General features: G+C 41.6%; 2 protein-coding genes across 5 annotated transcripts in view; one reads left to right on the top strand and one right to left on the bottom strand.

Moving 5' to 3' along the window:
* The window catches only part of ZNF277 (zinc finger protein 277), a 104,045-nt gene extending 94,692 nt beyond the window's left edge, over positions 1-9,353 (bottom strand). Inside the window, exon 1 of one of the 4 annotated variants that reach the window (XM_080817923.1) lies at positions 9,153-9,353. In XM_080817923.1, the coding sequence (XP_080674049.1) occupies positions 9,153-9,243 (91 nt within the window). In that variant the 5' untranslated portion in view covers positions 9,244-9,353. The remainder of the gene's footprint in view (positions 1-9,152) is intronic. The other 3 variants (XM_080817926.1, XM_080817924.1, XM_080817925.1) reach the window with 3 other exon arrangements.
* A 198-nt stretch (positions 9,354-9,551) lies between these two features.
* Positions 9,552-23,056, top strand: part of DOCK4 (dedicator of cytokinesis 4) — a 422,803-nt gene continuing 409,298 nt past the window's right edge. The window contains exon 1 of the mRNA XM_080818711.1: positions 9,552-9,871. Coding sequence (XP_080674837.1) covers positions 9,835-9,871 — 37 coding nt within the window. The 5' untranslated portion in view covers positions 9,552-9,834. The remainder of the gene's footprint in view (positions 9,872-23,056) is intronic.

The raw sequence follows: 23,056 nt of genomic DNA, 5'->3' as shown, positions 1-23,056 counted from the left end.
TCTAGACCTGTTTATATGTAATTGATGTCTGTTTTATCATCTTTGCGGCAGTCTCTGTTTCTGGACCTTCCTCACCACGGGGCCTAAGCAGACACTCAACCTATCAAAGGGAGAATCTTCATATGCCACCTGCTGTGTCCCAGCATTATTTTTCTAATCTCAGAAATTTCTTTACAGGATGAGCAATCACATGACTTCATTAGCAAAGGCATATTATTAAATTCTAGTGTGGGTCTTCATTATCTCTTGCTTTGGCAAATACCCACGTTTCCTGACTCATCGTTTGCTCTTCAATACATTGTTACCTGATTAAACTTTGATCTTGTCATTTCCTTTCTTCGTCTGCAGAGCTGGGGTCTAACATTTGAGAGTAAATGATCTAGTCTCAACTCACCTTTTCAAACTTTACACTGTTCTCATTTACCTGCTATTTTCTCCAAGCAAAATAAATTGACTTGCTATCTCCCAAATATGCCCTTAGTTTTTCTATTGTTCCCTCCCTTTGCCCAGCCACATAATAAATGCTTTTCCTTATTTCTGCATGTCCAAATCTTATTCAACTTCAAGGCAAAGCACCACCGGCTGGTCTTAATCTCTTTCTTATTCAACATTGATCACTCTGATGGTCCTTAACATTTTCTACCTTGTAATACAGTTATTTACATACTTCTTATATCTTCCCTATTAGGCTGTAAGATCCTTGATGGCAAGACCTATCTTGTCTTCAACTTTGTATTCTATAGCATTTAAAATGCAAAAGCTGGCACAATGCATTGCTTAATAAATATTTCGGAACTAAGTTTCAGTTCAATTAACAACTTTCAGATTCACATTGTTTACTTAAAAAATGGAAAGGTGAGGGGATAGAATGAGATGGGATGTGTCCTACTGATCTAGCCATAGTCTCTTGGAATGAGGGACCCTAGAAGTTACCTATTGCAGTGGTTCTCCACGAATTTTCTACCTTGATACCTGGTCAATACACCTGCACACTTACATGTGCAACGAATTCTTTTTTTTTTTTTTTTTTTTCCAATCAGAATATTTATTTGTCAAGAAAAAGGACCCGGGCTGCACTCTACTCCCGTTCCCAAGTCACCTGCTTAATCAAGGGACAGGATTCAAAGAAATCAGAGGTCTCAGGCAGAGAGGCAAGCAGAAAGGGAGAGAGGGGGAAGCAGGCTCCCTGAAGAGCAGAGAGCCCGATGCGGGGCTCGATCCCAGGACCCTGAGATCATGACCTGAGCCGAAGGCAAAGGCTTTAACCCACTGAGCCACCCAGGGACCCCATGTGCAACGAATTCTTAAGGGAATACCCAGATACACTTGTTTTCTTTCTACAGACTCTAGGACAGGCATAACTGGGCTCCCTAGCTGTAAACCTACCTTCTCTTTATTTGATATTTGAAAGATGCAGTTGAAAGGATGCTAATATAAACGAATCACCTCATTTACAAACCAGGATATCTTAACCATGAGGGCAAAAAACTTCTCTAAAGTCAGAGTCAGTCAGAAGCATTAGTAGGATTAAAACTCAGGTCTCTGGCTCCTTGTCCAGTGAGCTTTCTATGAAGCAGTACGATCTATGATCAACACTGCTAGAAATAAACCTCAGAGTCCTAGTAGGTTATTAGCAGTACTTTTCTTTATGTGGGTGCATATTTATAAAGCTTTCAAACTTTTTTACACTTTCTTTTCCTACCCCTCCCCTCCTCCAGTTGTAGAAATTAGGTGTATGGTGCTTTAACAAAGATAGTTTAATTGCTGTTACGTTACTGTTCAACAACTGTTCCTGCTATTAATTGCTTTATAATGATAATTACAATTAGTAGTACAAGATATTTTCTTTTCTAATTGGCTATTACTGGTGAATAGCAGCTTGTTACATAACAGAAAATTGTGTTAAATAACCACAATTACCATTCTGAGATCCTTCTCTTAAACAACAAATCTGTGTAAGTTTTTGGATAAAAACACTAAAATTTTATTTATTTATTTTATTATAAGGCAGGGCCTCTGTAATTACTTGTGGGAGGATGCATCTTTCAGTTAAGAAAAAGCATGAAATGAGGTGAGTATTGGAGAAACCAGGAACTGGAACATGCATTTCCTTTCTTTTAAAAATAAAAACATTTAAAAGCTTTCAGCTCCTTAGTAAATGGATACAAATTGCAGATTCAAATGTATCCACTTCTTCCCACACTGTGATATGGAAACAGAAAGGACTCTCCAATTAGCTCTGATAAAATACGATTGCAAAGCCCCACCAATCACATGGATATGTTCCAAGAGATAAAGTCAGGGTTCCTTCATTTTGCTTCACATAGGACCCAGGATGGAGCCAATTCATAGTCACCACTCAACCAACACCAAATGACATCACAGCATGGCACTGTAGAAGATGAAGTGATCCCAAGGGATATGTGACAGTCTCTGCCCTTAAAGGGTTTACATATTATAAAACCAAGAGTATGTCTTGACTCAAACTCTAATGTTGGTTAGTTTGTAATGAGTTAAGTCATATCCAGACTTTTCTAGTAGCAGTAGTCATAATAACAATGAGGTCAAACAACTTGCTTGAGCTCACACAGACTGTAACTGACAGCTACTTTTGAATACATTTTTTCCCATTCCAAAGAGCTGTCCCAGCTTCTTGTGATAGATCTTCATCAGCAGCATCATTCATCCCTATATTCACTGCTTCACTCAACCTCCCCAAAAGATATATAATTAACTACAGCATTTTCATGATGAAATGAAAATTCAGAGGTTAAATAATTTTTCCCAAGTTCACAATGCTACAAAGCAGCAAATTCATGATCAGAGTCTAACTTTGAATACATTTTTTCTTTCCACACAGTTCTACTCAACGGATCCCATATTGACTTATGTCACTTAAAATATTCTACCACTTCTCAATTGTTGACACCCCCCCACCCCCCAAATGAACCAAAGGTTTAAGTCCTGTTTATTTCTAGAAACTTTACTTGGTCCCTAGAGCCAAAGATAGCACCTAACCCCAGTTTCCTATCTTACAAATAAATGACACTGGTCACAGAGTATTGGCTGAGATGAAAAGAGAGACAGAAGACTGATCAGTTAAATCCAACACCACTTTTGGAAAAAGCTGCTCTGCACACATCTGGGTCAATGAGGTCATTTAGAACACACTTGTTTCAATGAGAGATGGCAATTTTTTAAGATGCTGTCAGTGAAAGGCCAATCCATTCAGAGTCTGATGAGTTTATTAAATTAATCATAGCAAAACTGAACGCTAATTCTTTATCAAAGTTCTCCAAGAAAAGCTAACAGAAACATGTAAAGAGTCAATCACTGGAGATGGCAGTATCCTGCTTTGTTTCTATTTACTCATAGATTTATGTTTAGAAGAAAGTATAATTTTTATTACACGAATCTGGTCAACATTTTCTTCAATTTTTCAAGATGGGAAGTGTATGTGTTGTGGAGGATGGCACTGTGCTTTTGCATGAATGTAAGTCTTTGTCGACACAATGAGAAATGTATGTAAATTCTGTGTCTGCTACTCCAAGGAATCTCTCAACAGGAGCCTCATTATCAAATGGAAAGACACATTAAAGTTGTAGTACTCAAAATTATTACCTGTATCACCTCTGGCACACATGCTAAAGATGAGTTCATACCTGTATCTGAAGTAAGTCACCATTTATTGAGGACCAGCCCACCTCAGTCACCATTCAACACTTCGGCAAGACAGATTTGATTATTACCCATTTTAAAGATGAGAAGTGGAGGCTCAGAGGTTGATTAACATGCCTGGGGGGGGGCGGTGAGTAACCGGGATCTAATCTTACATTGGCCTGACCTCAAAATGTACACACACACTCTTTTACCTATACTATACTGCCTTTCTAGAGTTACATTAGCTTTGGAACGTATTTATGTTCAAGGGAAGTTTGTTTCAGATGGAATTTAGTTTCTATGAGACGTCATTATAATAGTAAATAGGATAATAGGTCTGTTTTGGTTACTGTGCAAGCCACTCTTGCACCAGTTTCCTCACTTATAAATGAAAAGGGGATACTATGAGTATCTACTTCAGGTATGTTGTTAGGATGAAATGACATAAGACCTACGACAGCATTTGAAACAGTACTTTGCATAGTTACTGCTCAACAAATGTTAGCTATCCGAATCAGTACCACCATTATTTTAATATCCTCTTTTATAAAATTTGTCTTAATATTCTACAAGCAGTTTCCACATATTTTTCATAGGAAAATAAATGATGTGCTAAAGGAGGCCTCTTCAGAATCTTACACCAAACCCACAGGGTGAGGTTTCTATAATTCTTTTTCTTCCATGACACCCTCTAGCCTGTATCTTCCAAGGCCATCCCAGTGTGCAAGATTATCTGAACTTCTTGCTGACTCTGAATGTGGGTATGTGTGCAGACAGCTGGGGATGAGGGGGCAGCACTGGGTAGGGATGAGAAAAGGTATGAAGATAATATAAAAGGCTTTCAGGGCACATAGTTGCTATACTAGTACGGAGCACCAACAGACACTAATGACTCCCAGGAATGCAAGGGCAGACTAAGCAGCTATCACCAACACATTCCTAAGCTTCTCCTTGGTTACAACACAATTGCTTCCTAAGTACATACAGAATCAGAGGGTAGGCAGCTTTCTAGTTCATTCAGGCATACCTTGACACTGAAAACAACTAATATTTATTGAATTCCAAGATGGTAAAAGGAAATAATGCCAGGCTGTCAGAGATACGAAACTGAATGAAATAATCACAGCAACTCTGCAAAATAGGTATTATATTCCTATTTTCATAAATGCAGCAGCATATGCAATAAAGCTATTCACAACTATTAAACATCAGAATTGAAATTCAAATACAGTTTTTCCAAGATAGGGTCTGGTTCTCTTCCCACTGTCATTTAAATGTATGCAACTGGACTTGAGAACTAATGCTGGAAATAAGATGATAACCTGTGGAAAACCAGATAACTGCCAGACAGATGATGGAACACTGATTCCAATTTCTATGCAGCAGCTCACTCAGGTATGGGTTCAAGGTCACAAGGGAAAGGCATGAAGTATTTAAAAAATAGCAATAATAATCATTATTTCTATAATACTAACACTATACTTAAAAAAAAGAAGACTAAAAACTACGTGAAAATGCTAGCTTTGATTACCTCTGACAGAATACCATATTCCTGATGATATATTCTGCATTTCCAAGTTGGTGTGCATAACTTCCACAAGCATAAAACATATACTCAGTGTTTTTATTTGACTTCAATTCCTATGTGTAAAATAGCAGCCATTCTAAGTACTGTGAATAAATTTCAAACAGATTCTAACCATTAAACTATTAGAATGTTTACTTCATGCAGCTTGGATAAGCACTGGAGGCATAAAGGTAAAATAAGACAAATCTTGCCCTCAAGAAGTTCACAGTCTACTGGGGGTAGAACTACTACAGTGAACTAACTACAGTGTGATATGGTAAGTGTGAAAATGAAAACAGGATGACTGAAGATGAGGCTGGAAAAGCAGACTTGAATCTTAAATGCCACACGGGGAATTTAGACCTCATTATACAAGCACGAGAGTCACACTGAAGATCTGAAGTGAGGATGCATGAACACATTTGTGTTTTGGAATGTGGACTAAAGGAGGGAAAAATCAAGAGTCAGTGAGATCACTAGGAAGGTTTTGCAATCATCCAGGCTGGAATTCATTTCTGGTTAAACAATGATTAACTACTGACAAAGTGCCAAGAAAAGGTCTTGGCAGACAAAACCGAACATGTCAAAGTTTTGGTCCCCAAGAACACAGTTTGGAGGATGGAGGACACAGACAATTCAGCAGCAATGGTGAAGGTTAGAAACAGAAAAGGGGTTAAAGAGATGAAGAACAAATTCAAAAGATTTCAGGCACAGAAAAATAAGGCTTAGTAAGTCATCACATTTGGGACATGAGGGCAAGACAGAAATCAAGGATGCTTCCTAGGTTTCTAGCTAAGGTCCGATGCTATTTATTGAAATAGCAAATATAAAAATGAGGAGTTCACACCACCTGCTACCCCCACTCCTAGAGAAATCACATATTAGTTAATAAGGTCTCCAGAGGAAGTACATTATAAATCCAAAGTAGCATTCCCATGATCATCATCTACTGAGCATGCATTTGCAGAGAAAAAAGTTAACTCTGTTAGAATATTACAATATAGATACACAGGTTATTACTGTCAGAAAAAAATCACCTCCATCACAAAGATCTCCTGTAAGTACTATCAGTTAATAAACTATATGTGTTATCTTACTGCCTGTGACTAAAAACAGCAAAAGAAAAAATATCAGTAATATATCTCCAAGTGTGATTTACTATCTGTTCTTAATTTATTATGTGTTACTTAATATACTATCTTGTATTTACTATCTGTTCTTAATTTTAGAAGATAATATGAAATCCCAGTTACAGTTCAAATCTATGCAAAGCAGTGTTGTGCAAGATCAGGGACTTTTCTGGAGAGGGATGGAACCTCAGGAAGTCTGGCAGCAGAGATCTCAGGTAAGGTGCTGTACCTGCTTGCACACCACTCGGTGACGTTGGAATAGAAATCATCAGTCCCAGGATAGTAAGCACACAGACTGATACTTTAATTAGACCGAGAGTGAAACCTCTTAAAAAAGACAGTTTTCAGGAAATGAATGATTTTACATGGAAAGACATTCTTGAGAATCTAAGTAACTGCTTAACAAAAAAATACAAATATACTTTTAGTATCATTATTTCCACCTAAAACTTTTATCACACTTTGTAAGCTTTGAAAAGAATTTGGATAAAGTTACACAATGATACATAAATTATTAAGGGGATTTTTAATGACAACCTTACCTTATAAGAGTGATATAAAAATCAACCATTAGTTCTCCCATTGACTGCTACAAATTAGTAAGAATACTTGCCAGCTATGAGCCAAGATGAGGAATTTTTGGGTTATAGATGCTTCTAATTCACTGCTGCTCAATACTTTTCTTGAAAACAAACTGGAACATAAAATTATGCTTTATAGCACTTACTCAATTCAATCCAACAGTCGTTTAAACATTGGTCCTTGATTAATGATTTCCTCACACTGGTAAGCACATGGGGAAAGAACACTCATATATTACTGATAGGTGTGTATACTGACATCTTTCAAAGGGAAAGTCTGACATCTTTCAAAATTTTAAACTTGTGTTATCTTTGACCCAGCAATTCCTTAAGAAATACACACCAATATAAAGTCATTCACTAAGCCCACTACGTGTTCATTAACAGAGGAATGGTTAAAGTACGGCACATTCATTTTATGGAATACAACTGGCACAGTCCTTAAAAAAATGAAGCAACAAATATACGGACATGGAAGAGTGTCTATAATAGATCATTGGGAAAAAGGAGGTTGCAGATCTTTGAGCTTACAAGGAATGATCCCTTTTTATTTTTCAAAATCAAAACAATACAGATGTGTGTCATGTAGGAATATGTGAGAAAACACACAATGAACTTTTAAAAATTGTTATTTTGGGAATGAACTGTGTGGTGGAGGAACTTTCATTTAACTCAAAGGCACTGGCTTCAAATATTTATTATGAAAAAGAAATTTTTTTTAAAAGATTTTATCTATTTATTTGACAGACAGATCACAAGTAGGCAGAGAGGCAGGCAGAGGGAGGGGGGAAGCAGGTTCCCCACTGAGCAGAGAGCCCGATGTGGGGCTGGATCCCAGGACCCTGAGATCATGACCTGAGACACAGGCAGAGGCTTAACCCACTGAGTCATCCAGGCACCCCTATTATGAAAATTTTTGTAATAACTAAAGATATTTAAAAGTTCTACAATGTTTTTGAAAGAAATTCCCAATTTTCTTTTTTATGAGTTAATATGTGAGATAAATTCATCAAAGATTCCATATTTAAATGTTAAACAGATAGCCAGACCTCTGGAACCTTGAGAATCTGGAAAACCTCACAAGTATCTTACCATTAGGTAAGAGCCCCGAAATGAACTGCTTAGGGCATAGGTATAACTATTTAAAGTCGGGAGCCTATCAAAGATTGCTTTGGTAGAGATATTAAAATAATTTCAGAGCTAGGAAGTTTCACGGATGAGCAGTGGGAAGAAACTGCACTTTTATCACTGTGCTGCTGAATAAAAACTCAAGACTAAATGTCAATTTAATCGTGAAAACAAAAACTAAGTAACCCCCAAAATATCAAACAATGACAGAGAACCTTTAAGCCCCAAACCATGTCCAACAGAAAAAGACAACTTGTGCTAAATTACACATCAAGACAAAAAGAAGGGGAGGTGGGAGGGAACAGATGCACTAAAGGTAAAAGAATACGGCCAGGAATCCTCAAAACAATCCGCCATGGCAGCCTCCAAAGTTTGGATTTTGATCTCTACAGCGGATCAGAGGGCAACTTAAAAGACATGTAGAGCCAAAGTAGTTGCGATGATTTTCATAACCAGCTTCAAATTTTCTCTGAAGCCCTGAGTGCAAAATACTACTTCCTTTCCTCTTTTTCTAAGGACTCGGCCAGGGTCCACAAGCCATCCTGGAGATGGCCTGGGGCGATCAGAGAGGCTGTGAGAAACACACAATTTCCCTTCAGAGGCCGCTCCAGCCAGCAATTATGCAAATCTGTAGAGTGGAGAGAAGTGACCAGTCTGCAACTGGAAATCCTCCCGAACACAAATAAAACACACTGCCGGAGGCCAACGGAGGCGGAGGCAGGGTACTGGAGAGAGGGGAGCTGCTAATCCAGGAGTTAAAATCACACATGCGCGAACATGACTCGACACACACCCACCCGGCACGGAGCGCAAAGCTGGGAGCTCCAAACGGAAGACAAACGCTCAGGGAGCTTCCTTGGCTTCTGGGAAAGCCATTCTATTCCATTTTCTCTTTCCTCCCCAGAGAGTTCCCACCAAGAAGCCGCCTTGGACCCCACCCCGCCGGGCTGGCCCCGCCCGTGGCCCCCTCGCGCCCAGGTGGCTTTAGAGCTGGCAGGCTCCCGCGGCTTGCCTGGCGATCGGCGGCACTCCTGATCGGAGAGAAAGGGAGACAAACCATTTACACTTCAGTGGCACCGTACTCACCCTCATAACTGACACCCCTGACTTTGCTGTGGTTGCCCTTACAGTCCTCCTCCCCTCCGGCAGCAGCCCCCTGGGTCTCGGGGGCAGCCATTACGCGGCAGAGGAGAAAAAGGAGGGCCGCCAGGCGGGTCTGGAACCAATGGAAACGCGACTGGAGGCGAACTCCCCATCAGCGCAGGGTTTCCTTCAGGTCCTCGCCTCGCCTTCACGTCCTGGGCCAATAGGATGTGGAGAGCCCTGCCTAATCCCCGCCCCCAGTCGCTGATGCCACGCCCCCTTCCGGGATGGCGAGGCCCAGAACTACAATTCCCAGCGTGCTGCGGGGACTCTGGGACCGGGAGGGCTGGGAGAGGCGCTGGCGGGCGGGGGCGCGCCGGAGAGTATCCTGGCGTGTAGCTTAGTTCAGTGAATCAGAACAATGACTGCGCCGCCGGGTTCCCGGGAGCGCGTCGGAGGACTGTGAGCAGCAGCCGCCGGGAGAGCGGCGGGCGGCGCAGCCTTAGCTGCGCGGTGTCAACGCCGGGTTCGGCAGCTTCCAGCGCAGACCTTGCCCAGCGCCCACAGCTCGCACGGAGCCGCCGAGTTCCAGCGTTGCAGCCGCTACTCGGGAACTGTGCATTGTTGTGAGCCGGAGAAGGCGCGGGGATTACAAAGCCCAAAGACCCCGGGCCCCCCTTTAGCCATGTGGATACCTACGGAGCACGAGAAATACGGCGTGGGTGAGTCTCCGCGAGGCGAACTTTTATTCCTCTCTGGCCCGAGCGGGTGCGCATTTCGCGTCCTTGCCCCTGCGCCCCTCTGGCTCCGCGGGGCTGGAAATGCCTAATCCTGGCATCGCGCTGCGGGTTTGGGGCTTTGCCGAGCCAGCTCCGGGCACAGGGGTGTGCGCCGGGGTCTCGCCCCTCACCGCCCCATCGGCGCTTCCCGCACCGGCTCCCGGAGCGCCGGGACGGCTGGAGGAGCGCGCGGCCAGCCCTCCCGCTGCGGGCTCTGCCTGCGGAGTTTGGAGTGGCGACGGGGCGTGTGTGAGTCAAGTTGGAAGAGGAGAGCGAACAGCGCTCCTCTCCCTCGTTCCCCTTCTTCCCCAAAGAGGGCAATGGACTGCAACGATTCCCCTGGGTGGAGAGGGAGACAACAACTACTGCGCATAGAGAACACCCCCAAAACAGAAGGGAGGCGCAAAGCCTTTTTCTTCGGCTCCACATTCTCAGAGTGCGGAATGTGGCACCGTCCTCAAAAGAGCCGTTCTGACAGACCGAGCCCGACCCCAGCTTCCTTCCTTCCTCCTATCCCGGGTTCCTGGGGTGCGAGTGTTGAGGGGGCTGGGGGATTGGTAAATTTCAACATCTGCGCCTCTTTGGTCTTTGGAGGGGAACGGGTATTTCAGCAGTGTTTTTACTTCTGGCCACCCTCTCGGCCCGGGGTAAGCTCGTTGGGGGTTGGTGGAGGACAGCTGTGGAGTGATAATGGGGAGGGGGAAATCGGAAAGCCTGGGTCTTCGAGGCGAGGAGACAGCTTTTAGGAAAGGACTACTCTGACACTGGCGTTCGGAAGAAAAGGAACAGGGTAGCGCTCGCTGTTCTGTGCAAAGGTGAACAACAAAGGACATTAATGTTGACTGATGAATACAGGAGTCTCCCTTCCTTTCCCTCCTCCCATTTCAGGCTGATTACAGTTCCCGTTTTTGTTGTTTGATTTCAGCTGGGTCTCCCCTTGACAGTTAGTCCTTTTAGGGTTGTGGCCATTAAGAAGCCAGGCTTTCTGACAAGCCTGCAGCGGCCAAATGCAATTATAACCTCTCAGAAGGTTTAACAGGCTGGAAGCGTTTTGGATTTTACTAACAATCTTTATTTCCTATAATGCCCCGTCCTGCTGATTGCTGTACTTTTTGTTTTTTTAATTGGGTACAGAGCTAGTGATTTAGACAATGTGTAGGTATCTGCTTATGTTCTAAATTAATTTTCCTGTAATTAAAAAAATCTGGTAAACCTTTCCAGGGAATTGTAGTCATAGGGGATTTTTTTTTTTTTTTAAACTTCCCATGGGGATAGGACTTTGAAGTCCACTGAAAGGACTGTATGATGAAACAAAGTCATTCCTATATTTTCATTAGCTTTCATTCTGACTGTGACTGTTCAGCAAGACAATAGTTTGTCCTAGACCCACCTTTGGGAAGAGGTTCCAGTTTTCCCTCTCTTCAAAGTGGGGGGAGGAATCTTTGCCAGGCAGTGTACTGGCAAAGAGTAGATGTTGGTGGTTATTATTTTCCTTCTGTCCCCTCCTCCCACTCCCTTTTTGGGTAGATTAACCCTTGCTAGGAGAAGATATTGCCTTTGCTGAAATGGTGAGGGACTGGAGTGTCCCCCTTGTCACTCACTGGGTTTAACACTCAGTGCAGGAAGCACAGATCCATCCAGCAACACTGTCCCGCTTGGAGTCGATCCCAGATGTTGCTTTCTTCCAAGTGTTAAATTATACAGATTATGGATGGGATTTATTTTCTTGATTTTTTTACGTGCCAGGTCACAGCTGGGTGCTGGTATTGATTAGTTTTTTTCTCTCCTTTCTTTATAAGCCTTGGGCAGAGGCTTAAAACACACTCTGGGATTTCCTGGAATGGCAAACCGGATATTATCGGTCAAGTGTTTTGGGCTGCAGCAGACACCTTGCTTTTGGGTGGTTGTGATTTGGTTGCAGAGAAGGGGGAGATGGAAGGGTGAGCACAGCGTTGGGAAAAGGAGGTTGAGTTGAGAGGTGAGGATAGAGAGGGGTCTGCTCATTTATATAGTATCACACATACAGGAATGTTAATCTTTTATCATTAATTTTTGAGCATTTGGCTTATGAAATGCTTAGCTGTTCTTTAGAATCCATCTGTTAGGCATGTGCATTTTGTGTGTGTGTATGTGTCTGTGGTGAAAATTTTGCTAGGATACTTAAGTGTGGACTTTATTTCTCACCATGGAGAGCACTATTTGCAGCTGTCTATGCTGCAAGTTTGTTTTTTTTTTAAACCTTGGTTTAAAAAAAAAAGTACATGTGATTTTCTCATCCAGTTCTTATAAATACTAAGGAAGAGATATTTTACGGGCAAAAATGTTTGGTTGTTATCAGGTGTAGTAGTAATTCAGTACCTCATTCTTTGAAATAAATTAGTCTTTGTAACTTGAAATAACTGAAGTTTTACTGCACATTGTATATTTTTCCAATGATACTTCCTAGCCATCATCAATTATATATGAGATAATTATATGTCTTTATATATTTATGTTTCAGTTTCAAACAACATACTGTTAATATGGATAAAATTAAATTTCATACCTGTAGTAAGATGTATCAGAGATAGAAATTCCTTTTCAAACCTGACATATGGGCACTCTTGATCCAATTGATGGGTGGTCTTAAAATAATGTATACTTATAGACCTAAGTGTTCTGATTCTAGGGAATTAGAAGGTATAGTGATAAAGCTATATATGAGGGATAGGATAAAGCTATATATGAGGGATAGGGGAACTTGTCTCTTTAATACTATATTACTAGGCACAATGATAGACATTTTATCTTGGGAAATTCTGGTTAGCTCTTGGTCATAGGCTAGATACTGCTGCCAGCTGTGTGACCTTAGGTAAGTCATTTAACCTGAGTGCCCGCCTTTTGGACAAATGATATCCAAAGTCATTCCCAGTATTAATTCTTGAGAGCTCTTCCAAACAAATGTGTCTTTTGGTTAGAAAAATACCTCCATGGTGTAGAGATTGTTATAAGAAAGACACTTTTGTTGTGACCATACCACATGGTTTTTTAACTAACATCAAAGGTCAGCAAAAGCTACCTGGCAGGCTGCCAGAACTCAGGTGATAGTTATTCATTTTTCAATCTGTTTGGTTCTCTTTCTCTAGGAGGAGCTCCTTGGGCAGTGACAAAAGCATTCTTGATAAGCCCCTCCTTGCAAATTTCCTTAGGATCACTATCTGCTTCCTGCATGCCCCCATCAGTCATGCCTCCCTTCCCTCCCTTAAAGGGATGGGAATTAGTCACAAAGAAAGTTACATTATGACCATTGAAGATACATTTCTGTATATTCATTTGTTTAGTATCCATGTATGCATAGGCTTCCCAGGTGAGCCAGCGCGCCTTACTGGGCTGCAAACTGTGTGCCTCCCAACCCCAGCCAGATGTTTAACATGTGTGAGCTTAGAGGGAGATTATATGCTGGATTGGTTAGTGCAAAAAATTCATGAGCCTGACAAGAAACAAAACTTGGAATGAGCTTATTTGGAGGTTATGAGTATCATTTTAAAAATGAACTATTTAGGGGCACCTGGGTGGCTCAGTGAGTTAAAGCCTCTGCCTTCGGCTCAGGTCATGATCCTAGGGTCCTGGGATTGAGCCCCACATCGGGCTCTCTGCTCAGCAGGGAGCCTGCTTCCCCTCTCCCTTTGCCTGCCTCTCTGCCTAATTGTGATCTCTGTCTGTCAAATAAATAAATAAAATCTTAAAAAAAAAAAAAGAAGTATTTAGGGGTGCCTGCGTGGCTCAGATGGTTAAGTGCCTGCCTTCAGCTCAGGTCATGATACCAGAGTCCTGGGATCCAGCCCCACATAGGGCTCCCTGCTCAGTGGGGAGCCTCCTTCCCCCTCTATTGTTCCCTCTGCTTGTGCTCTCTCGCTCTGTCAAATAAATAAGCGAAACCTTTAAAAAAATAAAATAAAAATAAAAATAAAAAATGAAATATTTAGTACTTCCATCACTGAGTTCTTAAAAGTATTCCTATCCTCCATTTCTCCTGAAGTGTTCTGAACACATTCAAGTAGGAATCCCATTCCTTTTCAAAGCTTCCTCTGTTTTAGAGGAAGAGGTACCTTCTCATACAGGATCTTTAGGATATCTTTTCCTTGAAAGAGTGTGCTTTAATGTTAGCTTGTGTGGGAGAGTTATGAGCGAGTGTGTCTGTCCTCTTAGCTGTTTTCAGTTTTTTAGCTACTAGTTTCTTGAAATGTTTCCTATTTGCAGTACCATGTGTCCAGATAACATGTATAGCTAAACAGTGATGTGCTGCCTGAAATTATTTGTGGCACTTAGAGCCCGGCACAGGATTCTCCACTTTAAATGGGAAGCAAAGAGGAGTGATTTATATCTTCAGGCAAAACACCACTGAAGCAGAGCGCGTGGGTGGCTCAGTGGGTTAAGCCTTTGCCTTCCGCTCAGGTCATTGTGTCAGGGTCTTGGGATTGGGCTCTCTGCTCAGCAGGGAGCCTACTTCCCCCCTCTCTCTCTGCCTGCCTCTCTGCCTACTTGTGATCTCTCTCTGTCAAATAAATAAATAAAATCTTTGGAAAAAAAAAAAAAAGTACCACTGAAGGGCTGTGCAGACAGGATGGCAGCTGATGTTCTTGAGCTCCTCTCTTAGGGGAATAGCCTCTAAACATGTTTCCCTCTTTTGGCCATTCTCGTAAGGGAGGATTCTTTCACGAGGCACTAGAAACACAGAGATACTACCCTTCCTCTTTAGTGTTGTTTTTTGTTTGTTTGTTTTGTCGTTTTTTCCTGGAGGCAGTGGTTGGTTTCCTGTGAAGGAGATTTGCAAATTTTGAGAAACATTAGGCTTTCCTGTCTCCAGGTTTACTCTTTTGGAGACTACATTTTCAGAATTATCTTTGATTCAGGATGTCCAAATTTCTAGCATAATGACTTCGTGCTGTGGGCATACATCGCAGGGAAACATTACACTCTAAGGAATCCCAACCAAAATGCTGTAACCATAACATATTAATACAATGTTTTATAGCTGAAGAAAATACTATGAAGTTATTTGGGTATACTCTCTGAAACAGAATGGTAAGTTCCATCTAAGGGATGAAGAAGCAACTTCATAGAGATTAAGTGACTTAATGTCAGTGACTTTTAATCTTGGCTGGGAAATACATTGACTAGGAAATAGATTTATCCAATTAATCCATAATATCATTCATAATAGGAAATACATTTACTTTCCTCATTTGATGTGTATACACAAATACCATCAGCACCAGCCCACACGCATAAGAATACAACAATATGTGCTCATATTCTGTGTGATCTTCTATTCTTTATCATAAAAAAAAAAGTTCATGCTAACTTGACCTAATGACTTCTTAGTGCATCCTGACTCACAGTTTGAAAAGCACTTCTCTGGATACTACATTTATTACACAGGAAGGCCTGGAACTTAGACTTTTTTGGGTTTCTGGTCAAGTTCGTTTGTGACATTGTTTTTTTTTTTTCTTTTGTTTTGATTTTTTTAACAGTTAGATATTTGTGTTTACTTTTGACTTAGAATTTAGTAACCATACATAACTTTTTTCCTTCAGTGTTGTCAAAATCTGCCTCTTTATGTACTATTTCTTATTATAGATAAAACAAATATCCAAAGTCATCACATGCGTTGTATTAAGTTGTCTCTTTAGGTTCATGTGTGTCTTCCAACTAGGATCTTTTTGACAAGGATTGGTATGCACTACTTAGTGACCAATTTTGGATGTTTTCTACATGATTTCCTTTGAGGATGATCTCTGGCCCCTGTAACAAGAATAACAACAGTAAACCTACTGAGCTATATTGTCAGTTGTAGCATTACCACCCATCATCATTTTTTGCTTTTTCTCATATTGCTTGCTGATTATTATTGGAAGAAACAAGGCAGGTTATATAACTATTTTTTTTTAAAGGCACCTTGATGCCTTAATTTGTCTTTTTTTTTTTTTTTTTTTTTTAAAGAGAGAGAGCATGCACGCGGGACAGAGGGGTGTAGGGGGAGAGAATCTTAAGCAGGCTTCATGCCCAGCACAGAGCCCAACGTGGAGCTTGATCCTACTATCCTGAGATCATGCTCTGAGCTGAAATCAAGAGTTGCCTCTTAAACCCCTGAGCCACCCAGGCACCCCTTGACTATGACTGAAACTGTAGAAGGTACAGCATATAGAGAAGATGCAGTTGATGCACAGATGAGAGTAATTCTTTCTGCTACAACATGGAGATTATCAGCAAATTCTTTTTTAAAAAACTCCCTTTGTTGGAAATATGAGCAGTATGAAACTTAAAAGCACACGTATTGTTGCTTGTGGAGGGGGGGAGGTGGCTTAAAAATGAGAAAAGAGAGATTCTTGCAGTAGATGACTTGAGTGAGTGCTGGAACTAGTTTAGCAAACCTTGCATGGTGAAATCCGGACAGATCTGAGATGGTTAGAATACGGGAAGCAACAAGGCTTCGTGATTGGATATGAGGAGTTAGGGAAAGGAAGAAGTTTAGGGTGTCTCTCTGGTTTCTGGCTGCAACAATGGGTAAAACATATGAGACATTTTTGTAGGTGTGGCAGGTTTACGGTGTAAGATTGAGTTTCCTTTGGCCACCTTGAATTTACCATACCTGTCAAATGTTCAGGTGGTAGTAGCTGGTAGGTAGTCAGTCGGGAGCAAAGGAGGGAGGCTTTGGAGAAGAGAGTGTGGTTACGGAGATTTTTGGTTTATGTGTGATGATTGAAGTGGTTGACCCAGATAAGATTTTATTCATTGTATTGACTTTGATTACGTAGTCTGCTTGCTCACTCTAAATTTTAAAGCGACAGGCCCTAAATTTCTAAAGAGCGGTCATTTTGGAGCAGTTTGTTAATATGGGTACAGGGTACTCTAAAGGAAGAAATATTACCTGTCCAGGTAGAATAGGTAGTAAACTAAATTTTTATGGTCTTTTCTTGCTTCCCATTAGTGCCTTGCCTGGCTCAGGCATCAGTTACCTCTATTTCTGTGACAGTTCTCTCCCAAGCAAGTATCTCATGCCAGATTGTGTATGTTTGTGAGATTTCACCGACAGGATGCTGAAAAACAGAATGAACAAATATTTTAATAAGCAAGATTTATACATCCCTCAGACAGCATATAAGTGCATACACATATCTAAAATTGGGGAAATGCTCCGATATCCAAAGCAGTGTATTAGTAGATACAGATTTTATGTGTGTGTGTGTGTGTGTGTGTGTGTTAAATATATAATACCTCTTAGGAACCGCAAGGTCAACTTTAGACTTCTTTAAGTTATACTACTGCCCTCCTGAAAATCATGCCATTTGAAGTAAGGGATTCCAGCTTAAGATGGCATTGGGCTCCCTTCCCCTAATGTAGGCTGTCATAACTGCCACTGAAATATCCATAAATGCACATAAAGAGGCAAACATTGATAATATTAAAAATCAAGTCTAACGTAAAGCCTGTTGCCACAATTTGGGAGTAATTTCCCCAAGGCAGGTGGAATTGGATTAAGGAAACCAATTGGTGGTTTCTCTCTTCTTTTCTTCATTAAGAAGAGCAGCTTCAGTGACCTGGGCAGAAGGACCCATCGTCTCTCCCCACGTCACCAGCTTAGAGGTCAGGTTAGTACTTTCAACTTGGAGTGTTTCCTTTCCTGCCTGAGGCATCTATGGGCCTTCTCTTTCCACCTCATCTTTATATTTCCATTGAGGGATAACCATTTCCAGAAACAACTGGGATGGGAAGGGGCTCGGTGGGGTCGGTAGCAAGGAGTCTATGGAAGATGCCACTTTGTCTTTATAAAGTGTACTGTGGTCTTTATAAGAAAAGTGTTTTCATGGGTGCCCTTGAAGGGCTGCAGTAACAAAGCATGTTGGGTATTGTAGTTTTGCCTGCAGTCTCTTGGTGACAAGCAGTGGGATAAAATATGGTTCACCTGAATTGCCAAAAACCATGGCACATGGAATGTGATGGCTTATAGCTGGGAACTTGGCTCAGAGCTGTGTGCATCAACCAGATTTTGAAGGAAGGCCTGTAAGGGGGACTCAGTACATACTTTTATTTTCAGCCCTGTTCAAAGCACTGCAGGGAGTTTCAGAACCAGTGATCACATTTGTGTCCCTAAAAAGAAGGAAAGCTACTAAATCTGGAAATAGGCATGTTTCACTTAGTAGTAAACCAAAATATGACTGTTTCTCAGCTGGGGAGGAAGAAGGGAAAGCATGACATTCACATGGGGAGGCTGCTGGAAATTGCAAGTGCATATGTGTATTATCTACCCCTATTCATGTCCCAGGCGAGTGTGCCAGGAAGAGGAGGCTGGTGGGGTTTCTTCTGGATATGAAGTTAGCAAGTCTTTCTCTTGATGAATTGGATAACCATTCCTCCCCCAAGTTGTGAATCATTTTCATAAACCAAGCAATTTGTTTATTTTTATAAGTATTAGTTGGACATTAACCTCAAAATGTCTCCTTGAAATCTTTAAGCAGAAATGTAGAGATTGGGTTCTATTTCTTTTTCTTTTCTCAAGAATAAAGTATCTTGTCTGTCACTGGTCACTGTAGGTAAACATGTTCAGTAACATGGGCATGTGTGTACGTGAGGCAACCAAAAATGGCCCTCACCTGGGTCCTGGGGAGAGGAGAGAGCCTGTTGGTAATTCTCCTGAGGTGTCCAAAGTTGGTTGAAGAGTCTGTTGGTGGTAGAGTTTCCATGATGGCAATCCTAAGAGGTTACCTAGGCTCTCAAAGAAACCTGAAAATTCAAACATGAATGGGTGGTTATAGAATGAATGAAGATAGAAGAAACTGTTGAGATTTTTCTCCAGAAATCTGGATAATAAACACTAACAAAAGATGGGGGTATTCCTACAAAATTACATACATAGTAAAATTTTGTTGTTTCTTCAATTTGCTTTTTTTTTTTTTTTAAGGAGAATTGTATTTGTATTAATTTTCACTGAGTACTCCCATCTGTAATTTATAGTAATTGATTCAGACAACCAAATATTTGCATTCTTGGCTCCATGTTAGAACACTAGGTATAAGTTATGTTAAAAATACAGGGATGAATGTTGAAATGGGAAAGTACTTAAGTGAAGAATGGGGATACAAAATTACAAAAGTTGCTGTGTTGTTATAACCAATTGTTTTAGTTGAGAAATGGTGATTTGTTTTGCCTTTGTACTTTTAATAGTTTCCAAATTAACTTGAATTTCTTTTATAATCAGAAATAATGATCTATTTTCTTCCATAAGCTGACCAAGATTAGAGTTTAGACTGATGGAAGCTGAGTCTGAAATGCCTGAGTTTACTTTGTCATTTATGTCCAGGAAGTACTCTGTTCCAGAGTTTCAAAGTGGCTTTCCTTGGTGTACCGTCTTGATTATTGTGATGGCTCTGCCCTGTTCATGCTTCCTCAGCCCCAGTGAATATGTGCTTTCAGATGACCTTGAGGTAGAACTCTTTGAAAAAGAGCCCTAATCCTTCTTTGAAAAAGAGCTTCAGACGAACTCACCTAAGATAAAAATGCTGTTCTCTCCATGACGTATTCATTTAGAGAACTTTGAATGTAGGTGTCACTGCTCACTTTCCCGTGTTCTGTGAACTCAGTGGGCCCTGGAAGAGAAATGCGAGAGAAATTCATCCACAGAGTCAACAAGTCAAAAAGGTTTTAGTTAGCAACCAGGAATAATTTCTTATTCATGGATGTTACAGACTGAATATTTATGTGTCCCCACCACTCAAATTCATATGGAAGCTCCTACCCCCAGCATGTCTACATTTGGAGTAAAGAGGTAAGAAATAACGAAACAAGGGCACAAAGGTGGGGTCCTGATTGGATAGGATTAGCGTTCTCTTAAGAAAAAACCCTAGAGAGTTTGCTTGCTCTCTGCGCACATGCATGCCTTAGTGTTTGAGGACACAGTGAGGCACAGCCAACCACCAGCCAGGAACAGGTCTCTGGCCAGAAACTGATCCTGCTGGCCCTTGTTCTTACACTCCTAGCCCCCAGAACATTGTGAAAATAAGTTTCTGTCATTTAAACCACCTCATCTATAGTGTTTTGTTATGGCAGCCTGACCTAACACAATGGATCTAAACAGTTTTGGGTACTAGGAACAGGGACAAAGTAAATAGAAGCTGAATCCTGGACCTCAGTGTGACAGATGTAATCAGTGTAGATCCTTGCCCTGGCTGAGGTCTGAGCCCCCTAGCCCACCCACAGAAGCACGGACTTAGCTGAGTCAGACTGTTTGATGATGATTATCTGCTCTGGGCATATGTTTATTTGAATAATGGCATTTTTGCAAAGGTGCTTACATTGTCTTAAGGCATCAAACCACTTTGATGCCTGCAAAGCTTCCAAATAGAAAGCATCTGGAGAAGTAGGATCTTGAGATGCTTCTTTTCTTCCTATTGTAATTACTTATAAAGAACCTGAGGTGATAGGTCTGACCGTTGAGACTAGCATTTGAACAGGTAGATGCCATTTTATTATATTGAAATTCGGTTGGAGACATCACTTTGGTATCCTTTGTTTTTGAAAGGCCTGGGTGGCTCAGATGGTTAAGCATCTGCCTTTGCTCAGGTCATGATCTCCAGGTCCTGGGATCGAGCCCCTTGTGAGGCTCCCAGCTTGGAAGGGAGTCTGCTTCTCCCTCTGCCTCTCCCCTTGCTTGTGTTCTTTCTGTCCCTCTCTCTCAAACAAACGAATAAAATCTTGGAAGAAAGAAAGAAAAAAAGAAAGACAGGCTGGCTTGGGTGTTGAATGCCAGCTCCCTAAGGAGAATAAAGCAATATTTGGGGAAACTCCCCCTACCCCCATTTTCCATCCTTAAATATGTTTTTTCTGATAGCTAGTAGTATATCCCTCTAAGAATTCACTTCCTACCTATTTTTGTTTTCCTTAGTGGTAACTATAAAGGAGTATCCTGTAACTCAGTGATGGAGAAACTTACATTGGATGATTATTTATTGAGTATGCCTGCTATGTATAAGGCAGTGTGCTAGCTTGGTGGGGCATATAAGGAGGTATAGATCTGGATCCATGAACAAGTAATAAATTGAGACATGTATCATATTTTTATCTCATTTAATTTATACATTTATTCAAGGTAGGTGTGATCTTTTTTTAAAAAATTCAGTAAGCCCCCCCCCCAAAAAAATTCAGTAAGGCAATGCATAAACAGAGAAATCAGTGTGAAGGTTAAGACAGTTATTTCCCCTCAAGCTTTAAAATGAAGATAAAGACTTGGGATGGTGGTATTATTCGCTTGTGAGCCTGAGGAAACAGCCCTGCGGAGGGAGTGTCTCATATCCTGGAAAACTCAGAACTTGTACAAAAGAATAGGAGTTTCAGTTTGAGATACTCTGCGTAGAAGTGAGTCACCAGCTGCCAGAATTGTCCAATATAAACACCTGAGCCATGTTGTACTTTAAATAGCTGGAAAACCTTTTTCCTCTTCCTACTGGGCATTTTCCATGTCCCACCCACCATGCCCCTTACCCCGTCCCCCCAGCACAATCCTATTACCTCACCCTGTTAAGTACCTTAGAAAATGGTTTGCTTTTTCTTGTAGTTTCCTTCTAAGATTGGGCAGAGGAAGAAAGATTCAGTATTTCTCACTCTTCTTAAAGAAAATTTTGAAGCAATAAATAAAAACCATAGTAAATGTTTAAGTTACAGAAAAGTAAGAGTGGGTAAGCAGAGAAGAAACTTAAAAGATGGAATGTTTGTATGCCTGTGGGATTGATCCCATGCAAACACATTGAAGCCTTAGCGCCAATCTGAAGAGGACGAGTGATTTGTTCAAGGTGACCCAGCTGGTATGTGGCAGAGCTGAGATTTGGACACACTGTCCAAGTCTGTAGCCTGTAGCCCCTTCATGGTACCACCATCTTCTGTGCACACAGTCAGGCCTACAGCAAGTCTGGGGACCTAGCCCCAGGCTTTGGGGTTCCATGGACAGTGGTGAAGACATTGGTCACCATTCTTGACTTTTTAAATGAGATGCTGGTGTTAATACTAGAAGTCTGTGCAGTAAGTATGGGTATCCCCTGCTTTGCAAAAGTTTGCCCTACACCACTTCCCTTTTATGACAGACGTATAGTAGTACCTGTTTTTGCAGAGTGAAAGGAATCCAAAGAGGATTGTTGTTTTCACAAAAAAGGGCAGAAAGTGAAAATACCGGTCAGCATCTGTTTTGCGGAGAGCTGTTGGAGAGGGGTGCCACGAAGCGCTTCCCCTGGAACCACATTCAGCCTCTCTGCATCAAGCCGCCTATCAGAAAAGGCTGAAGAGGTTATTTTTTTTGAGTCTGGGAATGCTTGTAAATTTTTCCATGTAAATTAATGGTAATTGCTTCTTTGTCTTACGTGTTTTCTTATGAACTTTCTTATGAAAGTTTTCATAGGATTGCTCTATTTCAGGATAGCAGGGGAAACCTGTACCCACCTTGTCCTTTTGTTCTAGCACTGGTCTCTGGTGGTGGTGGTCAGCCGCACTGCGTGCCGTCTGCCCGTAGGCGGGGAGTGGGATACAGCACAGTGGTACTGGAGAGACCACCCGATGGGTCAGGAGTTGATGGTGCCAGAAGGGTGTGGGGAAGGGGGGTTGAGAGGCAAGGATGAGACCATGCTGTGTAACCAGAAGGAAAAGAAGTATGTATCCATGAATGAGGGTGGACCTTAGCCAAGCCTGACCAGCAACAAGGAGGAACCGTGGAGCAAAACCCCAAGTTCTCAGTGAGCAGGGGTGTGTGTCTGGAGACTAGAAGAAGGAGAGGTAGAAGGAAGGGGGCATCAGCATTGATGATCAGAACTACGGAAGCCCTCATCTGTGAGGCTGATGCTGGTAGCTCTAGCTTCTCATGGACCCGGGCATCTCACTCTGCCCCATCCGTGCTTGGGGAAGCCTCATGGTGCAGAGCCAATGAGCTGGTGCCTTACGCAGCCTTGGTGTGCTGGAGAGGTACCCTTTGTTTAAATTACTGCAGTACCCTCTTAATTTGTCTCCTACCTAGTCTCTTCTTTCTTGAGAACATGCTCTGCATTAGAGTGCAAGTGATGTGTTTTTGGCAAAGTGAATTTTTGTTTGGTGTTGTGCATCTGGAGAAAC

The sequence above is a fragment of the Martes martes genome (assembly GCF_963455335.1).
Source record: "Martes martes genome assembly, chromosome: 11".
Classification (NCBI taxonomy): domain Eukaryota; kingdom Metazoa; phylum Chordata; class Mammalia; order Carnivora; family Mustelidae; genus Martes; species Martes martes.
This window is presented reverse-complemented; position numbering and strand designations above follow the sequence as displayed.